The 20000-nt window shown below is 47.1% G+C and overlaps 2 protein-coding genes across 6 annotated transcripts in view; both read left to right on the top strand.

Moving 5' to 3' along the window:
- The window catches only part of bnip3lb (BCL2 interacting protein 3 like b), a 15731-nt gene extending 14199 nt beyond the window's left edge, over positions 1–1532 (top strand). The window contains exon 6 of the mRNA XM_048259879.1: positions 1–1532. This exon is cut by the window's left edge and continues 1656 nt beyond it. The gene's annotated coding sequence lies outside the window, so the exon portion shown is untranslated.
- A 3931-nt stretch (positions 1533–5463) lies between these two features.
- Positions 5464–20000, top strand: part of dpysl2b (dihydropyrimidinase like 2b) — a 33439-nt gene continuing 18902 nt past the window's right edge. The window contains exons 1-3 of one of the 5 annotated variants that reach the window (XM_048259865.1): positions 5464–6236; positions 6347–6530; positions 6926–7347. In XM_048259865.1, coding sequence (XP_048115822.1) covers positions 7084–7347 — 264 coding nt within the window. In that variant the 5' untranslated portion in view covers positions 5464–6236; positions 6347–6530; positions 6926–7083. Of the gene's footprint in view, positions 6646–6683; positions 6794–6925; positions 7348–9884; positions 10222–20000 lie in introns of those variants that run through there. The other 4 variants (XM_048259868.1, XM_048259866.1, XM_048259867.1 and 1 more) reach the window with 4 other exon arrangements.

The raw sequence follows: 20000 nt of genomic DNA, 5'->3' as shown, positions 1-20000 counted from the left end.
ATTAATAGTCTAGCATGTAGTAGCCTCAGGAGTCATGGGTTTCATTCCCATCTGCCCCCTTGAGCAAGGCACTGAACCCCGAGTTGCCCATGGAGACTGCCCCTTGTAATTGGTATCTGCCCACATTTTTCCTACAGGTCGAGGATCGAACCGGCAACCCTTCGGCAACCCCACGGCTGCCCCTAGCATGGCTGCCTCTAGCATGGCTGCCTCTAGCTTTGGAATAAGGCGTCAGCTAAATGCATAAATGAATACATTTCTTCTTCTCTTCATCGCCTGCAGAAGACCCCTGGGCCTGTTCAGTAGAGCCATGCAGCTTGTTGTACCCATCATGCTGTTTCATAGTGCATTCTCATGAGCCCTGACCCCAGGGCCTGTTCAGTAGAGCCATGCAGCTTGTTGTACCCATCATGCTGTTTCATAGTGCATTCTCATGACCCCTGACCCCTGGGCCTGTTCAGTAGAGCCATGCAGCTTCTTATTAGCCTGGCCCCACCCACCTAAATCTTCTTTCAGGGAGATCTAGTCTGGAACACCATAGTCCATAACCGTTTCCCTTCAGACAACAAAAATGTCAGGCCAATCAGCGACGAGAGGGGAAGACGAAACCAAACCTTATTGTGATTAAACAGAAGCAGAAACACCTGCAAACATCAAAAAATGCAGAAATGTATTTACAGCAAGGTAGACCCACATGCATTGTTTCCTGACTGTTGATGCTGATTATTGTCAGTTTGAAAAGTGTAGGTGAAATAGGAAGTAACGTTAGGAATCTCTGATCAATGTGATTGGTAAGGCTGGACCAATGATTTAAAAGTTAGTGCCCGTCGTGATGCAAGTGTTGCAAACGTTTCCCAGTCGAGAGTCACCACTCACTTGGTGAATGAGTTTGGATTTTTCCAGGCTAGCTTCTTATACCTATCATAGCGTTTCATAGTGCATGAGTGGAGGGGACATGAAGCTATCGTAGTGCATCATAGGGCGTGTTAGACCTGACGTGGTGTTTCATAGTGCATGAACGTGGGGTGGGGTGCACGGAGGATCTGCTGCCACACAGTCAGGGCTGGGTTCTCTTGGCTGCCGAAAAAAAAAAAAAAAAAAAAAAAACAGCATTTTGCATTTCTTCATTCTCTTCAGTGTGTTTTGTGTTTGTATTTTTTGGTTATTATTTTGTATTTTTTTTTTTTGGTTTTGTTGCGTGTTTGTTTTTCTCTTGTTTTTGGAGACTCAAGCTACTCAGAACGAACTGAACGCACAGAGGAAGTGGCTCAGGACTGATGGGAGGTGAAAACAACAGCGGTGTGTTTTAGACGGAATTTAGATGGAATAAAGTTGGAGGAGGGTACACGTTCCACCGAACAACATGTCAGGAGGGCAAAGACAGACCTAGTAAAAAAAATTTGTAAAAAATATACAAAGATTTGTAAAAAAAAAAATATATAGTACTTGTTTTTTATTTAATTTTTTTCCATCCCTGATTGGACAATTGAACAGATTGTATCAATAAAAATTTAAGAACAAACTGCTCCTAATGAATTGGTCTTCTGCGTTTGATTATCCACTTGGTTCTCTTCGTTTCATCCCATGAACACCTCTGCACCAAGACCTCACTTAACCCCATAACACTCTACAGTAGACCCTCTGGTTAGGGGGAAATGGGCGTCTCTCTATATATGTGTGTGTGTGTGCTGGCTCCTAGTCTTCTCGGTTTTTCCAGCCCTAAAGCCTGTTGTCCATTAAAGCAGGAAGCTTGCGTAATGAAGGCTTTCGTCACACTCCAGAATCGCTTCGTCAGCACATCTGGTATGTGTGTATGTGTGTTTATGTTTGTGTGTGTATGTGACATGACTGACTTACATCCTGTATGGCTGTAGATGACTGTAGACTGCTTTGCAACCTGTGTGTGTGTGTGTTAGACTGGACTGCATTGTAGTTTGTGCGTGTGTGTGTATGCACTCTGTGTTGCTGTCTCTGTGGCAGCAGCAGCACATGTCTCTCTCTGACCAGAGCGGATGGCTGCAGTTATGCAAGTCATGCTACTGCGTCTGTGCTACGCTGTGCTGGTCAATGAGCACTGGGTGCTACGTTACTCTACGCTGTGCTGGCCAGTGACCACTGGGCGCTTGTTGAAGTCCCTCCAGGGCTCTATTTCTGGAGCGGGTGCAGAGACAGCCCCTCTCGCTAGCCCCAGAGGTGTGCGCGTGTGTGCGCGTGTGTGTGTGTGTGTGTTATTCCCAGAGTGCTTATTTGTCAATCTGGTCAGCACTCTGAGCCAATGCCAGTGTGTGTGTGTGTGTGTTTGTTGATAACTGTGTTGATCTGGGCTCAATGCTATGTGATGATATGGTGTGTTGACTGAGCTGATATTGGTTCATTACTGTCACTTTACTGGTGTCCCTTAGGTGTGTGTGTCACTCACTCTCTCTCGTGCACCTGTGTGTTTTGTGTTTGCTATGAATGGGAGTGTGCGTATGCCAGTGTGTTTTCATTCCTGGAATCCCACTAATGTGACCTTTGACACACAGTTCATCAATCATTGTCAGGAGGGGACCTTCCCTGAAGGCCCCCAGCTGGTGCCAACCTATTGTGTGTGTGTGTGTGTGTGTGTCCTGTGTCCTGTTTTCCCTTTGTCATATCTGAACACTTCCCTCGTCCCCTGTATACCCGTGGAAAACACGGACATAAAGTAGATTCTGAGCTTCGCTAGTGTGGAAAGCCATCAAACAGCCACGTGAATGAACGCACAGCAGCTTGATGCTGTTATCTCATGATGTGGTTCCCACACACTGAACCACTCTTTCTCCATCTCACCTCCTACCCCACCATTCCCTCCACCCTCCTCCACACTCTCTGCACGGTGGAGGCCCTGCCTGTAGTCCTGCTGTCCTGCTGCTGAACTACCAGGCGCCCTCTAGTGGCTAAGACTTGCCATTTAAGGTGTGCCCACAGTGAGGAAGGTTAAGCCGATGGAGATGTACAGCCAGCCTCTAACCTGCAGAACTGCATGAAAACATCATCGGAGTCTGTGTGTCAGCAACTGTATAGTCATATGTTATTTTGTACATGCCTATTAATATTATTGATATTATTAATATTAATATTGTTGTCATTGGTTACATCATCCCTATGTATTCTACAGTCATCATTATATCATCCATCCCCCCATTTGTCCTGTCCTGCCCCTGGCCAACCTGTCAGTCTCTGTGATCATCATGCTGCATGGATGAGTCTCTCTCTCTCTCTCTCTCTCTCTCTCTCTCTCTCTCTCTCTCTCTCTCTCTCTCTCTCTCTCTCTCTCTCTCTCTCTCACTCACTCACTCACTCACTCACTCACTCACTCACTCACTCACACACACACACACAGCAAATCAAGACAGCAAGGAGTAACAGCACAAAATAAAATAAAAAATAATAATGATGCTTCCAGTTAGAATGTCAACTGGAGCACAATATACAATAAACATTTGGTGAGCTGCAGCAGGACACAGAAGATCCAGGGATGGAGAGCAATAGGAAAAGGAAGGTATTAGAGCATAATAGCCTAGAAATCTAGACGCGCCCCTAGCGGCAGCAAATTACATTTGCTGCCAGGGCTAGTCTAGCAACTCTCCGTTGGCTTGTGAGCTCCAGAAATCGAAACTCAATCAGGCTTGAATTCCCTGCTACTTGAAAACAAATAAGATGGATGTTGCTGTTGGCGAACAGTGTGACATGAGTTTTTATTAAGTTGGCAAACGTTTGAACTAGCCAACTAGCTCCACTGGTGGGAAACGCATGGGACTCATAGCGCTGCCGCTGTCCTATTGCGTGCAGATGGAATTTGAAAGACAACTGATTATCCCGCCCCTCGGACTGAGCACTGCGAACGGTGAGTGCCCAGACCCTACATTTTGATGTGGGTCTGGCTCGTCAGGCTAAGAGCATAATTAAATAAGGAACAAAGTTAAGGGCAAGGAAAGAGCATGAACACCTCTGTTCCCAGCATCATGGAGCCGAATGAGAGTAGAGAGTATGGTGAAATTATTAAGGAGAGTTCGTGACCACATGGAGTAGGTCTGGGTGGTGTCTGGGTAGTATTCTGGAAACGAGGTCTCTGTATGGAGGAAGGGATCTGGGTGGTGTTGGGGTGTCTTGAGTAGTGTTGGAGATTTGGAGTAGTGATGTCTCTGTATGGGGGAGGGGATCTGGGTGGTGGTGGGGTGTCTTGAGTAGTGTTGGAGATTTGGAGTAATGGTGTATCTGTATGGGGGAGGGGATCTGGGTGGTGTTGGAGATTTGGAGTAATGATGTCTCTGTAGTTGGTGTGTCTGTGGAGGTGGCGTAATGGGATGTCGGTGTGGGACTGGGAATCGGGGTACTGGTTTCTGTGTGGAGTTAAGGTCCAGCTTCAGACAAATCCTGGGTCAAGTTGCCAATACCTCATTGGAGTTTATATGCTAACCAAGCTTCTCTTTGAGGAGAGCTGGATGTTATAGCTCCTCTGAGTGAGTGTGTGTGTGTGTGTGTGTGTGTGTGTGTGTGAGTTGTTTGGCCTTGTGTGTTTCCAAAGACTGATTACACTTGCTTTTAGCCAGCATTCTTCCGCGCAATTAGCCGTGTCATGACGTTAGCGTCACCAGGACTACTAATCCAGAGCGTCCTCTGGAAAACATTTCCCTTTCAGAGTGAGAGGAAGAGATTGTGCATGTGTGTGTGTGTGTGTGTGTCAGAGAGTGGGAGGAAGAGGTGGTCATTGGGGAGCAAACAAACTAATCAGACAGGAGGAGTTTACACTGCACTCTAAACACACACACACATGCATCCTCTATCTCTGTCTGTCATAAAGCCGGCCACCACCCTGTAACCCATGGTAACGTCTTGGAGGGAGGAGTCATGACATCTGCTTTGTTGAGATTGGCTGTTGGCTGGTGTGTTTGTGTGTGTGTGTGTGTGTGTGTGTGTGTGTGTGTGTGTGTGTGTGTGTGTGTGTGTGTGAGAGACATTGTGTGATTAAGTGTGTGTGTGTGTGTGTGTGTGCTTGTGAGAGTGAAAGTGAGTGTGTTTGTGTGTGTGTGTGTGTGGTATGGGGAAGGGGTGACCGTGAGTTTACACAAGAACTGTCCCAAACCAAGAAAATAACATCAACATTAAATCCACACACATGGTAGGTGTCTACAGCACAGCCTGTTACCCCTCAGACAGAAGCTCAGGAGAGTTGGGAAATCAGACGGCTTGGACTGGAGCTGAGCTTGAGAAGCTTGTGTTGCTGAGCCCAGCTGCATATGTTGCATACTGTTATTTACAGTAACAATAGGGGTTAGAGCAGGGACACTGCTGGAAAAGCTGAACTCAGTAAGCTCAGACTAGTTATCTGATGATAAATGCATCTTTGTGAAGAGACGATAATAGGTCATCATAGATGAAGACATAGTGTTTTTTAGTGGAGGCTGTGTGTGTGTGTGTGTGTGTGGATGGGGGGTGGGGTTCTTTTGTGTCTGAAACTTCACTCTGCACTCTGACCCCGCCCCCGTCCCCTCACACACCCACACCCACCCTCTTCCTGTCAGCCCCCCGTCCAAGGCGCTCGTCTCCGGGGGAGAGGATGCCAGACTGGTCGCTCGTCTCTGCGTTGTTATGGAAACTGGCCGCTGGCTCTGCCAATTATGGCGCAGCTTTTGGAGAGAACAAAACGCCCTTGTGTTTAGGATCCGGGCGCTGCTCTGTGCTGTGACTGCTGTCGTGTCAGGACTGGGGCGCAGTGCACAGACAGCGACCGAAACGTGTGTGCTGACCTGGTCAGTGTGTGTACAGTGTGTGCACAGTGCAACATTCCACAGACGACTCCTTAAGACATTACAATTACGATTGTTTTTGTTTGTTTTAGAAAAATAAAGCAATGAGACCACATGCACAAAAAATGTGCATTTGATAGGCTTAGTGTTGAGGGAAACTGACGACAGTGTCATCGTAGAGTAGCCTTAGATTAGCATTGGTACCTCTGTAACAGCACATTATTGAATGAAACTACAGTATGTTGTTATAACGTAACACACATCTGCACTACCACGGCACCGCACCTCCGTAACGCCCGATTCGAGGCGTGCTGCGCCCGTGACTCCGTCGGGATGACAGCAGTCTGGTGCTGAAGGGACAGCGCCCTTCGCCAGCCGTCGACCGTGACGCAGCAAACCACCAAAGGTTTGGGAGTCTGGTTTAAGAGCTGTCCAATCTTCCAATCACTGCATTAATAAAGACAAGTAATGTTTAAGACCCACGCAACTGTCATTTACATACTACGATGAACTTTTATCTACGTGTTTGTTAGTTTGATTTTTTGGCTAACGTTGTGCTTATTCATCCTATGTAGACGTCATTCTCGGGGCGTATATTCCCGATCAGATGAATCGGTAAATGATCCGAGAGAGGAACGAGAGACTCCTGAGGTGTCTGTGTCATTTTCAGCCACTTTCTAACTGCTGCACTTCCGGAGAAATCCTCCGGTCGCTCCCGCCCTGCCTCTCGAGCGTGTCTGTGTGGGAGTCTCTTCTACGGTAGCCTGCACCTCCTAACGTCTCCGCTGATCATGCACGCTAGATTTAACACAAGTATAGCCTAGATCCATCCTCAGTAGGCTATTGCCATAAATATTAAACGATCTACTCTACTGTAAGAAAGTGTCGTTTACGACGCTCTATGTATTTGGTCATGTTTCGATCAGCTTGCATGTGTTGTAGCCAATAATTGTATGCAACAGATAGTTTGACTTCTTGATTGAACGGCTTTGTGATGATGCTGACTGTAACTCGTAACATGTGTAAGACCTGAATCCGTATACTGTTGATAAATAATTGATGTATAAATAAACCTATGTGTGGGATTGGTGGTACCTATAGCCTATTACCGCTGCATCAGCCGTTAAAGTGCAAATGTTTTATGTGCGTTTCAGTCCAGAGGAGCAGAGACGCATATTGATGTTCAAGGCTTGAGAGAAGGACCACCTGCATTCACCGGAAAGGCGGTGGTGGCTCTGACTTGCATCTTTTCGCGACCAGCCGTTTCTCAGCCAGAAGAACACATAGATTAGCCACTTTTGTCTCCCCAACAATGGCCGCTACCGAGGATGTACCAGCTTTCTTCAAGAACATGGGCTCGGGCAGCCCCAAGCCACGACAGAAATTCTGTGGCATGTTCTGCCCAGTGGAGGGCTCGGGCGACAGCAAAACCCTGGATTTCGATGCGCTGTCTGCGAGCGGTAGATCAGTCACACCAGGCGGCCGGGTGATTGAGAAGCAGGGAGATATCTCGCGACCCAAAGTTGAGATCCGTCACACCACCGGCAAGGAAGCGCTGCAGAACATCCACGACAAGGCAAGTGCAGGATGAATTAGCCACATTATCACACTGTCATTCTGACAGACGCTTTTCATTTCCGTTTAATTACAGTCTTTGTGTTCATTCACTTGTAGCACAGAAAAAATGTAATATCTATCTATCTATCTATCTATCTATCTATCTAATTATCTATCTATGCATATATCTATCTATATATATGTCTAGTTCCCTATACACGCCCATGTGTGGCTACTGGAATATTATGGGATGCATTGAGTGTATCTGTGTTCATCAGGCGGCCAGTCCCACCCATGCCTGATAGGAGCATGTTAGTGCTCTGTGACAGTTCATCCATCCTCCTCCACCCAGGCTGGAGGGAACCATTAGTATGGTGGTGCAGTGAAGGGGTGGGTGGGGAGAGTGGCTTCTCCACCTTCCTAATAGACCTTTAATTGACCCAGGGCACCCTCCTCTGCTGGGGAGAAATATGCACAAATGCACACAGACACATATAACCCCACAACCCCACTCTCTCTCTCTCTCTCTCTCTCTCTCTCACACACACACACACACACACACACACACACATACACACATGCATACAGCAGAAGCAGCAGTGAAATCACCAGCGTTTCTGCACTGGTCAGCGACTGTCCAAGGCCTACATCCTGCTTGGTGGATAACTGCTGTTGCATTATGGATGGGATATATTTTGTCTGTTGCCTTTTACAGCTTCAGCAATAAGAGCTTTTGAATGTGGATTTATGCTAAGATTAGGATATTGTTCACACCTGTCTAATATTAATTTGTACATTTTATTATGTTGCTAAAACAATTTTTGTAATGTATACACTGTTGAATGCTCACATTTTGCAGTCTTGGACTTATTGGGAATTATTTTTATTATTATTATTTTTTGTTAGCTCATGAAATAAGAAGTAGCATTGTTTTGATATTCAAAGAAAGGTTCCATTGGTATTTTTGTTGATGTCCTTTGCCTGCTGGGGTTATGACAAAGTCCCCTACATACCACAAGATACTGTGATGTCACATTCTTTGACAGCAAAAATTCTTGAATTTCCCCTAGGGATCAATAAAGTATCTATCTATCTAGCAGCTTTGTATTCTGTAAGGGATAATGTATAGAATACTGGTCATTATTGGAAAATAAGTCCCCACAGGGCAAACAGGACCCCAACTCGCCAGCATGCTATAGAAGCAGCAGTAGGCTAATATAGGGGTAATATAGGGGTGATATAGGGGTGACTCTAATTAGGGTGCAGGCCTTATTAGTAGTGCCTAGTTTGTAGGGCATTCCTCTGACACCATGGAATGGAATGTCAGTCATTCACACATTTGCAAAAGAGGTTAAGCTGATTGTCAAGCTCACGGTGCATCTTCTACTTGTGTTTCTAGATTAAGTTAATTTGCTTGCCAAAAATCTTGGCATTCTATGCATCATTAGCACTGGAGAGAATGTTACATTGGAGGGGAAAGAGTTAGAAAGTGAGTTAGAGAAAAAAGTATTTAAATGTTCTCTGCCGAACACATTGCATGTAAGAAACATTAATCACAAGTGGCATTCAGAGTCTTTTGGATCAGTGATTGTTTGAGTTCTCTGTCGTCAATACACTGTTGGGATGGCATGATGCTATTGCACACACACATGATGGCATGATGCACACACACACACACACACACACACACACACACCCCACACCAGCCTAAGTGGACAACACCCTAAGGTTATTCCATGGCTCTTTCCTGTCCAAATGGAGGTGGTGCCACACATTTCCTCTGGGCTTAGAAAGCTCTATGCATTTACACACACCAACACACACATACACACATTATGTACACACACACACACACACACATACACACATACACACACACACACACACACACACACACACACACACACGAACACACACAGTGGGTAAGATAGAATGAAGAGAACCAGGGAGTAATCTTGCTCTCTGTGGTAGTGATTGAAATCCACTGCAATATTTCCCTTCCTCACTGATAGACCCAGATGGATCAATAACAGGACATGGTTTGGTGCAGTATGAGCACAGGAAAGGACTGCTGATGGATGAACACAATGTCATGGTGCTTGACCAGTGGACGGTGTAATCATGGCTTGATTATGCATCCTCTAATATTGTGTCTAATGTCCTTTCCCATTGTCCTTTTTAACCAATCTATGAATATGCCTGTCCATTGTGACTAAACAAGTGTAAACTCAAACTCATCTAATACATTGATACTTTTGCACTCGTGTGACTAGACTGAGTTTTTTTTTTTTTTTTCAATAAAACATCCTTGAAATGGGTTCCAAATGCCACACACTCCTGGGGAAGATTTCCAAAGTGTGTTTAGAGTTCATCGGTGAGTAGGCTTTGCCTCTGGAAATTCTGTCAGGTTTGTAGTTCGCCGTTTTTGTATGCTTGAAACAGGGCAACTGGAAACGCTCCCCGTTTTCCGTCCTGAGCCGGAGAGAGAAGAGGACACGGGGAGGGGCGGTCCGGAGTAGGGCGGGTCCCTGCGCATGCACGCTGCCTCCGCTCTGGAAATCTTTCTCTTCAGTCTCTGAGATTGTCTGGGCGGACTTGGTGCATTGGTGGAGAGAGATAGGAGAGACAGGCGAGAGGAGACTGGTGACGTGCGGCTGCTGCTACTTCCCGAACTGTTTTGAGTTTTAGCTTAATCTTCCACACGCCAATTTGGTTTGTTCCTTAGCCGCGCTAGTCTTTTAGCTTGTCACAATCCTCCTCCGGCCTTAGACCTTTACAAGCCTGCGCATCTCTTTTCGCTGATAGCGGTCCGTGAAAGCAGCAGCAGTTGCACACACACACAGCGGCGAAGATGTCTGGCTATCAGGGCAAGAAGAACATTCCCCGCATAACCGTGAGTTTACAGGATTATGTTCCGTCTTCTGTTTTTGGAAACAAATGGAAAACGCTCTTTGAGTTCAAGGCAAGAGTGTAGTGGAGATTTATTGTACTGTAATGACAAGTTGCTGGAGAGAGACCTGTTTGCACCAGCTTGAGGACGTGTTTTACATTGACCCGTAGCTATATCTGGCTCGTGGGCTGTAGTTTTATGTATTCCAAAATGCACGCAGGGCAGAGAGGAATACATTTGAACTAAGATATGAAGTCACCTGGAATCCTGTCGCTCTACGCTACTGCAACGGTGCTTTATTCTGTATCCTTGTTTTGAGCTCCAGTTTACACATGTGAATGATAGGCCTACATTGTCTTCGGAACCTTAATTAGCTGGTTAGAAATCTTATAGGCTACCTTAAAATATATTGTCAGTGTCCTCGGAAATTACGCCGGTGAAGCATGTGGACGTTGTCCGCTCGAGCTAATGTAAGAGGCGCAACAGCGACGTTCTTTTGTTACAGGGGCTGGTTGGTTATCGACGGTCGCCAACTGGTGGAGCAAATGCAATGGATTTCCAGCATCCGCCCATCCGTTGCAATGCCGTCTTCGGGCTTTTCTTTACGATGCCCACTTGGGTTAGAATGGTTCGCGGTTTTATTTCTTAGAGCTGTTTAACCGGTCCCCAGCCCTGGTTAATGTGTGTGTGTGTGTGTGTTATAGGCACAACAGTTTCTGAAAAATAGTCAAGGGGACAGTGTGTGATCATGGCGAATAGAGAGCCGTACAGGATAATGGAAAAAGGCGATCTGGAGGGGCAACAGCGGGCCGGTTTCCTGCCTCAGTTCTCTGTCCTGACTCTGATTAGGGACGTTTGTAGGATAAAGCACCGCTTCATAGCAGTGGAATTCCGTTGCCTTTTGTCGAGACAATTTGATTTCTTGCAATTTAGTTTCGCAACGAAGCCGGCTTTTCTCTCGAGTGTCCTCGGGTAGACCGCGTCCCACCCCGCCGCTGTTGAGCTGTACCGCATGCAGCTGCACATCTCACATCGTGTTTAGCTTACTGCAAGGAGAATTGGGAAAACTCATCACACGCCTCGGCAAGCCTCGCACAAATAAACACGTTGTCGGCTTAATTGTAGATAAGTGAATTCGTGTCCTCGTTCGTAAACACAAAGAGACCCTTGGCTTGCTGTATGCGTTTTTGTGTCTTACAAAGAGAGCGCTTTGAGGTGGGATTTGGCAGAGCGCAAGAGTCGGGGGAGATCTGGAGCCTTCAGTCAGTAGTCGCCCCCCTCACACACACACACACACACGCACGCACGCGCGCACACACACCGACCCCGCCCCACTCTCTCTGAATGTCCAGCAACTGGATACATATGTTCACACAAACACAGTCATACACACACACACACACACACATTTACGTACACATATTCTATCTCTGTCTGTCACACTCACCAACTCACTTCACACACACACACACACACACACACACACACACACACACACACACAGATGTACACACACTATATGAACAGGCTTACACACACACAATGGCGTGGCCTTACTGAGCATGCCTAAACTGCTCTACATCTCATTTGCTCCAGTTTCTGAAGTTTCTCCATTTAATTGACAGACATGTCTGTAAGGGAGAGAGAGAGAGAGAGAGAGAGAGAGAGGGAGAGAGAGAGAGAGAGAGAGAGAGAACAGGCTAGGGACAGAGAGGCAGAGAGAGAGATTAAGCCAGAGAGAATAAGAAAAAGAGAGAGATGAAGGCAGAGAGAGCAAGAGAGAGGGGGGTGAAGAGTCAGAGAGAAAGAAAGGCATGTAGATGCACATAAGTGATACTGAGCGGAGATTAAAAGAGAGAGAGGGATGTAGAGGTAGAGAGAGAGAGGGATGAAGAGGTAGAGAGAGAGAGGGAGGGATGTAGAGGTAGAGAGAGAGGGATGTATAGGCAGAGAGAGAGGGTTGTAGAGGTAGAGAGAGAGGGATGGAGAGGTAGAGAGAGAGGGATGTAGAGGCAGAGATGGAGAGAGTGAGAGAGGGATGTAGAGGCACATGAGTGATGCTGAGTGACGCTGCAGGCTCAGAGCCACACCCTGTGTTGCCATGTGCTGCTGAAGATGCTGCCCAACCAGCCGCCAGCTAGTGGAGGTGACCTCATCCATCCATTCATTCATTCATTCATTCATTCATTCATTCATTTCACCATCCATCCATCCATCCATCCATTCATTTATCCATCCATCCATTCATTCATTCATTCATTCATTCATTCATTCATTCATTTATACATCCATCCATCCATCCATTCATTCATTCATTTATCTATTGATTCATTCATTCATGTGAAACTGTACCTCGTTCATTCATTCTTTTTTTTTTGTATTGCCCACGTGGCCACTTATTTCCCCCTCACGCGCCGCAGGGCCTAATGCTAATATTTATATATCCTGGCTATGTGTACATACAGATAACTTCAGGGTATGATAATACAGAGGCACACACACACACACACACACACACACACACACACAGTGTGTGAGTGAGTGAGTGAGTGAGGGTCTGCCCCTGATCCTGTGTAGATTACCTGTAGCATGTTGGTCCCGGTCTCCCCCAGAGACTCTGAAACAGGGAGGCGTTTCTCACCAGGCCTCTGAGAGTCCCTCAGACCAACACCAGCTCCAGCACCAGCGTCTGTCTGAGAGAGAATCATCCACACGCATGCACCTCCTCAGGCACGCATGCACCTCCTCAGGCACGCACGCACCTCCTCAGGCACGCACGCACCTCCTTAGGCACGCACGCACACCCGCGTGGCCTACACATGCACAGATACACACACACACACACACACACACACACACACACACACACACACACACACAAACACTCCTGTACACCCACACACACACACACACTTGCAAACACTCGCACGCACATATAAACCCTCCTGCACACACACAAACATGCAAACACTCGCACACACACTTAAACACTCGCGCACACACACACACAAACACACACATACAAACACTCGCACGCACACATACACACTCCTGAACACACACACACACACACACGTACACACACTCGAGACACAACCTGAGGCGTGTGCCAGAGCAGACGCGGTGGTGGATGCCAGTGATTGTTTGTGCTGGCGGTTGGCTGATTGCTAGGCTAGTTTTGGCTAATGAACCGGCTCTGCTGTGGCTCTGTAGCTGCAGCTGATTAGATGATGTTACATCTACTGTTACATCTACACTATTCCACTTTTTGTGGGGAAACATTTTTAAAAACAAATTCGATCTCTTTCCAGACGTACGTTTGCAATTCCGGAGCCTTGTGTACACTGGACCCTGAAGCAGCGATCGCATGACCATTCGCATAAATCACTTGCCCATTCACACGCTTGTCAGCATGGTCAAATTTGCACTACAGATGCTAGTAAGGCCAGTAAAGTCATCGCTGTCCATTTTAAAATGCAAAGCCAGAGTTTTGAAATGAAAAGTGGACCGATAGTGCAAAAGTAACAAAAGTGTTCCGATTCAAACAAAAATAGAATAGGGTGGGTATAGCCTAAAAGCTTGAGACACCTTTAACACCCCAACACACACACACAAACACACAAACACACACGCCCACACACACACACACACACACACACCCACAGGATGAAGCAGGTTCTGGCCCCAGTTTGGCCCCAGTCTAGCATTGTTCAGGTGCTAATGTGGCCCGTGTATAGTGCGGATCTGACCCATGTACGGTCCCAATTTGGAATGGATTCACAAGGTTGGTGACAGAGGCAGATTTGCCCCATAGTTGCCCCAGACCATCCAGCCACTTGCCCCCTGATAGAGAGATTCTGCAGGCAGGCTGCAAATGAGCTGAATGTCTCATGCCCAGTGAGGGTCAAGGCTGTGGGCAGTTAATGATGTTAGGAAGTGCACAACCCCATTCTACTCTTCCCTGTGTCATGGTTCCAAATCCGATTGAGGCTTTTATCTGGAGTGAGATGCAGGGAGATGTGGCCTTGCTTGGGCCCAGCGTTGGCCCAGATATGAGCTGGAAGTAAGTCCTTAACCAATCAGGTGACCCGTGGCTCAGAGCCAGGCGCTGAATGGGTGTGGCTCACATCCAGCTGGGTGAAGATCAGCTGCAGGGGCAGACGTGTGTGTGTATTTCTGTGTGTGTGTGTGCGAGTGTGTGCGAGTGACATCACCACCACCAGCTCTCATTAAAAATGTAGGTGATTTGAGGGTGTTTGTGTGTGTTGTGTGTGTGCGTGTGTATGCGCGCGCTTGTGTGTGTGTGTGTGTGTGTGTGTGCGTGCGTGCGTGCATGCGTGTGTGTGTGTTTCCCAGATGCCCTGTAAGAGGGAGTGGCCATCTTAACAGGGACACGCCTTTCAAAATGCTGAGTCAGACCTCTGCTCCACTGCAGCATACTGGTGACAGTCTGGGACATAGTGTACACACACACACACACACACACACACACACACGTGCACATGTACACACACACACACACACACACACACACACACACACACACACACACACACATGCACACTCCGTACGCGCTGCTCAGACACAGACAGACCCACACACACACACACGCACATGCACACTCCGTACGCGCTGCTCAGACACAGACAGACCCACACACACACACACACACACATATGCACACTCCGTACGCGCTGCTCCAGTACAGCCTGATACACACACACACACACACACTGTACACAAAGTCTCACACACCCACACATAGTATTGGCTCACACTCATAGTCACCATAGCAACTAGGCCAGCTAAACCATCACACACACACACAGACACACTCTTCCCCAGTTACCCCAGAATGCACCTCTGCCCACGGCCTCTCTCATTCACGTTGGACACAAAGGCCGGCCGCCCCCTCGGCGTCGCCTGCCAAGCGCAGGATTTCTGTCCACTTTGTTCTTCAGGGTTCTCCCATTCATCCCATTCATACCCCCTCCCTGGCCCGAGGGAGGAGAACCAGAACTAGAACTCCAGAGCCAGAGCAGAGCACTGATCTGAGCACAGTGAGGCGTCGTAAATCCCAAATCTAAAACCTTAAGCCAGTTATCCTTCAGCTGAACACGGGCAGCTCCGCTTTGCTCTGTTGTACAGTGCAGTGAGTGCATTAGCATCAGCTCTGCTCATGCGTGCTGTTGGTGCTTTTTGTAAGAGGATCAAGAAGCTGCCAGAGATGTCTTATCTAGCTCTGTTGTGGGTCCAACAGAGTGCTCAGTGTGTGTGTTTGTGTGTGTGTGCAGGCATGGGTGTGTGTGTGTGTGTGTGTGTGTGTGTGTGTGTGTGTGTGTGTGTGTGTATGTATGGGCATGCTTGTGTGCTAGTGGCTGCCATGCCAGAGGTCCTTGTCTCCCTGTCAACTATGACAATGTAGGACCCTGGAGAACATCACGGCCGTTTCCTCAGTGAGCATCTGCTTTCAAATACTCCACCAGCTCAGCTGTCCCATACCTTATATGGCTTAAACATCATCCTTAGATCTTCTCCTCATGTCATGGGTCCGACATTTATGATATACCCACCTTATTCAAAAATGGCTTAGTGTTTTACCTTATTTTCACTGTATATTCACCTATATGACTTGGATTGGAGATTCTCTCTATATTCCCCTTATATGGCTTAGAGATTTATCTCACCTTCACCATATGACTTTGACGCCGACTGACTTTGTATTCACTGTAAATGGCTCAGCAGTTTACCTGACATGAGTTCACCTGACATGATGACACCTGGGAGCGCATGGCTTTGAGACTGACGTTGTATTCACCCTAAATGGCTCAGCAGTTTACCTGCCAGACGCCTGGCCAGTGCTGAGCCATCAGAGGTCAGTGTAGTGACGAGTAGGGGTTTCATTACAGCGGGAGCTGGAATCTGCATCCTCAGCATAGTGACTGCTGTGGGTCTTCTCAGTGTCTCTCTCTCTCTCCCCCTCTGTCACTTTATCTCTCTCCCTTTCTCTCTCCCCCTCTGTCACTTTCTCTCTCTCTCTCCATCTCTCTCTCTCTCTCTCTGTCTTACTCCATCTTGCTCTCTCACTCTCTCCATCTCTCTTTGTCTGTTTGTTTCTTTCTCTCTCTCTCTGTCTTACTCCCTCTTGCTCTCTCACTCTCCCCCTCTGTCACTTTCTCTCTCTCTCCCTCTCTCTCTCTCTTTCTCTCTCCCCCTCTGTCACTTTCTCTCTCTCTCTCCATCTCTCTTCCTCTCTCTGTCTTACTCCCTCTCACTCTCTCCATCTCTCTTTGTCTGTTTCTTTCTCTCCCTTTCTCTCCTCTGTGCGCTGCGTTTGAAGCTGCATTTGAGAGATTGTGTGTGCTGATTTCCTCCTCCTCTGAGTGATTTTATTTTTCCTTTCCCCAGTAGCCTTTGCTGTAGCCGCTTCTCGTTCATCAGCATCTCTCGTCTTCCCGCGCGCGCGCCACTGTCCATTCCTCCTCTCCACGTGGTTCTCATCTTCCCCTCCCGGCTCCATCCTCGGTTTCCACTTCACTGGATATTTTCCCAGGCACCTCAGACAGTGAGAAATGCAAGCTGTTCACCAAAAATAAAGTGGTGACATTGTGCTTTCCGACGGCATATTATCAAAACCCCCTCGCACTGTCTCCAGCTAAATTAACACAGAGCATTGTATGTTTTGCACCGCCAGGAGTGAGTAAGGATCATAGTCTAGCAATGCATTACCTCATTGGTGATAAATGCCTCGCATTATGCCACACACACACACACACACACACACACACACACACACCACACACACTTCTCATCTATTTCAGCTCTCAGCAGCACCGCTCAAATCACAGCCCTTAACAATGAGGTTCTCATCCTGTTTGCGTGTGGCCAGGCTGTGTTTCCATCCTGCGGGATTCTCCTCAGTGTGTGTGTGTGTGTGTGTGTGAGTGCCTCCTCGGTGCCCTGGCTTTGGGCCAGAACAAGCACCAGAGCAGAGCAGTGCAGGGGCAGGAGTTCACCTCACCACTTAGAGGCACTTTGCCTGGTGTGTGTGTGTGTGCGTGTGTGTGTGTGTGCGTGTATGCATGCTTGCTTGCGTGTATGTCTTTCACAGTGATTAATTTTCAGCATGTAATTGTAATGATTGTTTATTTGCATATCCTGCAAGTCCTGCAAGGGCTCCCTGCTTCTGTTCATTTGGCGTGATGAATCAGGTCTGTAGGCTGGCAGCACAGTGAATACATCTCAAATCTGTCGCCATGGACACAGCACACAATAAGAGTTTAGGTCTGTCGTCATAGAAACAGGAGGGATAGCAGACACTAAGAGGTGCGTATGTAATCTTAGACACAGGCAGCCTAGAGACAGTCTGAAGCTCAGGTCCGTAGTTGGAGACATAAGTGCTGTGATTGAATGGGGATATCTCAGGACTGCAGTGATACTCTCCAGAGGCCAAGGAAATGACTAAGTAGCGCTGCGATGCAGGAGGGATGGGATGGGCCAGATGGAAGGTATGTCCACACGGCAGCACTGATGGAAATGAGCTGTCCAGATGAGCATGTCCATGCGCTCAGTATCAGGAAGAGTTTGCAAAGTGAAATGTCTCCATTTTAGGGACTCTAAACCCCTGCTGCAGCAGTATGGCTGTCGGGCAGAAGAGCAGCAAAAGTAACGCATTTTGAAACATTGTTGGATGTAACCTGAGATCTGAGGACTGATATCTCATGTCTGTAGTCACAGACACAGGAGGAACAGAGAGAGACACTAACATATCACACTCACAGGGGGAATAGTGAGAGAGTGACATATCTGGTCATTCACACTCACAGGGGAAATATTGAGAGTGACATATCTGGTCAATAGTCTCACTTACAGTGGGGATAGTGAGAGAGTGACATATCTGGTCAATAGTCTCACTCACAGGGGGGATAGTGAGAGTGACATATCTGGTCAATAGTTACACTCGGGGGGATAGTGAGAGAGTGACATATCTGGTCAATAGTCTCACTCATGGGGGGATAGTGAGAGTGATATATCTGGTCATTCACACTCACAGGGGGGATAGTGAGAAAGTGATATATCTGGTCAATAGTCTCACTCACACGGGGGATAGTGAGAGAGTGAAATATCTGGTCAATAGTCTCACTCACAGGGGGGATAGTGAGAGAGTGATATATCTGGCCAATAGTCTCACTCACAGGGGGGGATAGTGAGAGTGACATATCTGGTCACAGGGGGGATAGTAACTGCAGATTGAGAAGGGCTACTGAGTGAACTGTGTCATCGGCTATTGCGCAACAGCGTGACGGCAGTGCAGTTGGTGTTGGAGCGATGGTCAGAATGAGGGTGGAGTGGGGCTGGGCTGGGCTGGGCAGGGCTGTCTACTTAGGCCCAGTTGTCATCTCGGGGGAGGGACACACTCGGAATAGTTCCCACTTCGGCAGTTGTTCCACTTCAGTGCATTCCTGATGCCAGCGCAGATCTGCTCCGTGGTGTGATGTTGTGCAAATGAAATGCAGTGACCATCCCATGAGACCATGTGCAGGGGACTGTTACTGTCTCGTTCTGTCAGGCTGCAGTTGAGTATGGAGACGTCCTGTGGCAGCGGCTGAGTGTGAAGAAGTATGGATGTGTATGTCTTGGCAAGTATGCCTATAGGAACTGTAGATGGAAAACTAGCTCATATGTGATGGCATTTAAGTAGGGATGTGTATGTCTGGGCAAGTATGCCTATAGGAACTGTAGATGAAATCTAGCTCATATGTGATGGCATTTAAGTATGGATGTGTATGTCTGGGCAAGTATGCCTATAGGAACTGTAGATGAAAACTAGCTCATATGTGATGGCATTTAAGTATGGATGTGTATGTCTGGGCAAGTATGCCTATAGGAACTGTAGATGAAAACTAGCTCATATGGCTAACTTTGGTACATTTGCATGGCTTATTTATACATTAACACATTCATTCTTGTACATTGTCCTTTTTAGATAAATAAACAATAACAACAAACAGCAACTTAGATGTGGCAGCATCTGTTTACATTCCAAATACAGTATATGACTGTAGTGTTGACCGTATGTATGGATAAGTACCATATGGATAAGTATGGGCTGTGTGAGTATGAATGTATTATGACAGTGTGTTAGTGAAGACACATTTGATAGCATGTATGTTAGTAAGAGTATGGATGTGGTTGTGCCTCATTATGGATATGTATGTGGTAGTGCCTGAGTATGGATGTGGTAGTGTCTGAGTATGGATACGTATGTGGTCATGTCTGAGTATGGATACTTATGTGGTAGTGTCTTAGTATGGATACGTATGTGGTAGTGTCTGAGTATGGATACGTATGTGGTAGTGCCTGAGTATGGATGTGGTCGTGTCTGAGTATGGATATGTATGTGGTAGTGTCTGAGTATGTATGTGGTAGTGCCTGAGTATGGATGTGGTAGTGTCTGAGTATGGATACGTATGTGGTCGTGTCTGAGTATGGATACTTATGTGGTAGTGTCTTAGTATGGATACGTATGTGGTAGTGTCTGAGTATGGATACGTATGTGGTAGTGCCTGAGTATGGATGTGGTCGTGTCTGAGTATGGAAATGTATGTGGTAGTGTCTGAGTATGGATGTGGTAGTGCCTGAGTATGGATATGTATGTGGTAGTGCCTGAGTATAGATGTGGTAGTGCCTGAGTATGGATGTGGTCGTGTCTGAGTATGGATATGTATGTGGTAGTGTCTGAGTATGGATACGTATGTGGTAGTGCCTGAGTATGGATGTGG

Source organism: Alosa alosa, chromosome 12 (genome assembly GCF_017589495.1).
Source record: "Alosa alosa isolate M-15738 ecotype Scorff River chromosome 12, AALO_Geno_1.1, whole genome shotgun sequence".
Lineage (NCBI taxonomy): Eukaryota > Metazoa > Chordata > Actinopteri > Clupeiformes > Clupeidae > Alosa > Alosa alosa.
The sequence above is the reverse complement of the archived record's forward strand: the minus strand, read 5'-3'. Positions and strand labels throughout refer to the sequence as shown.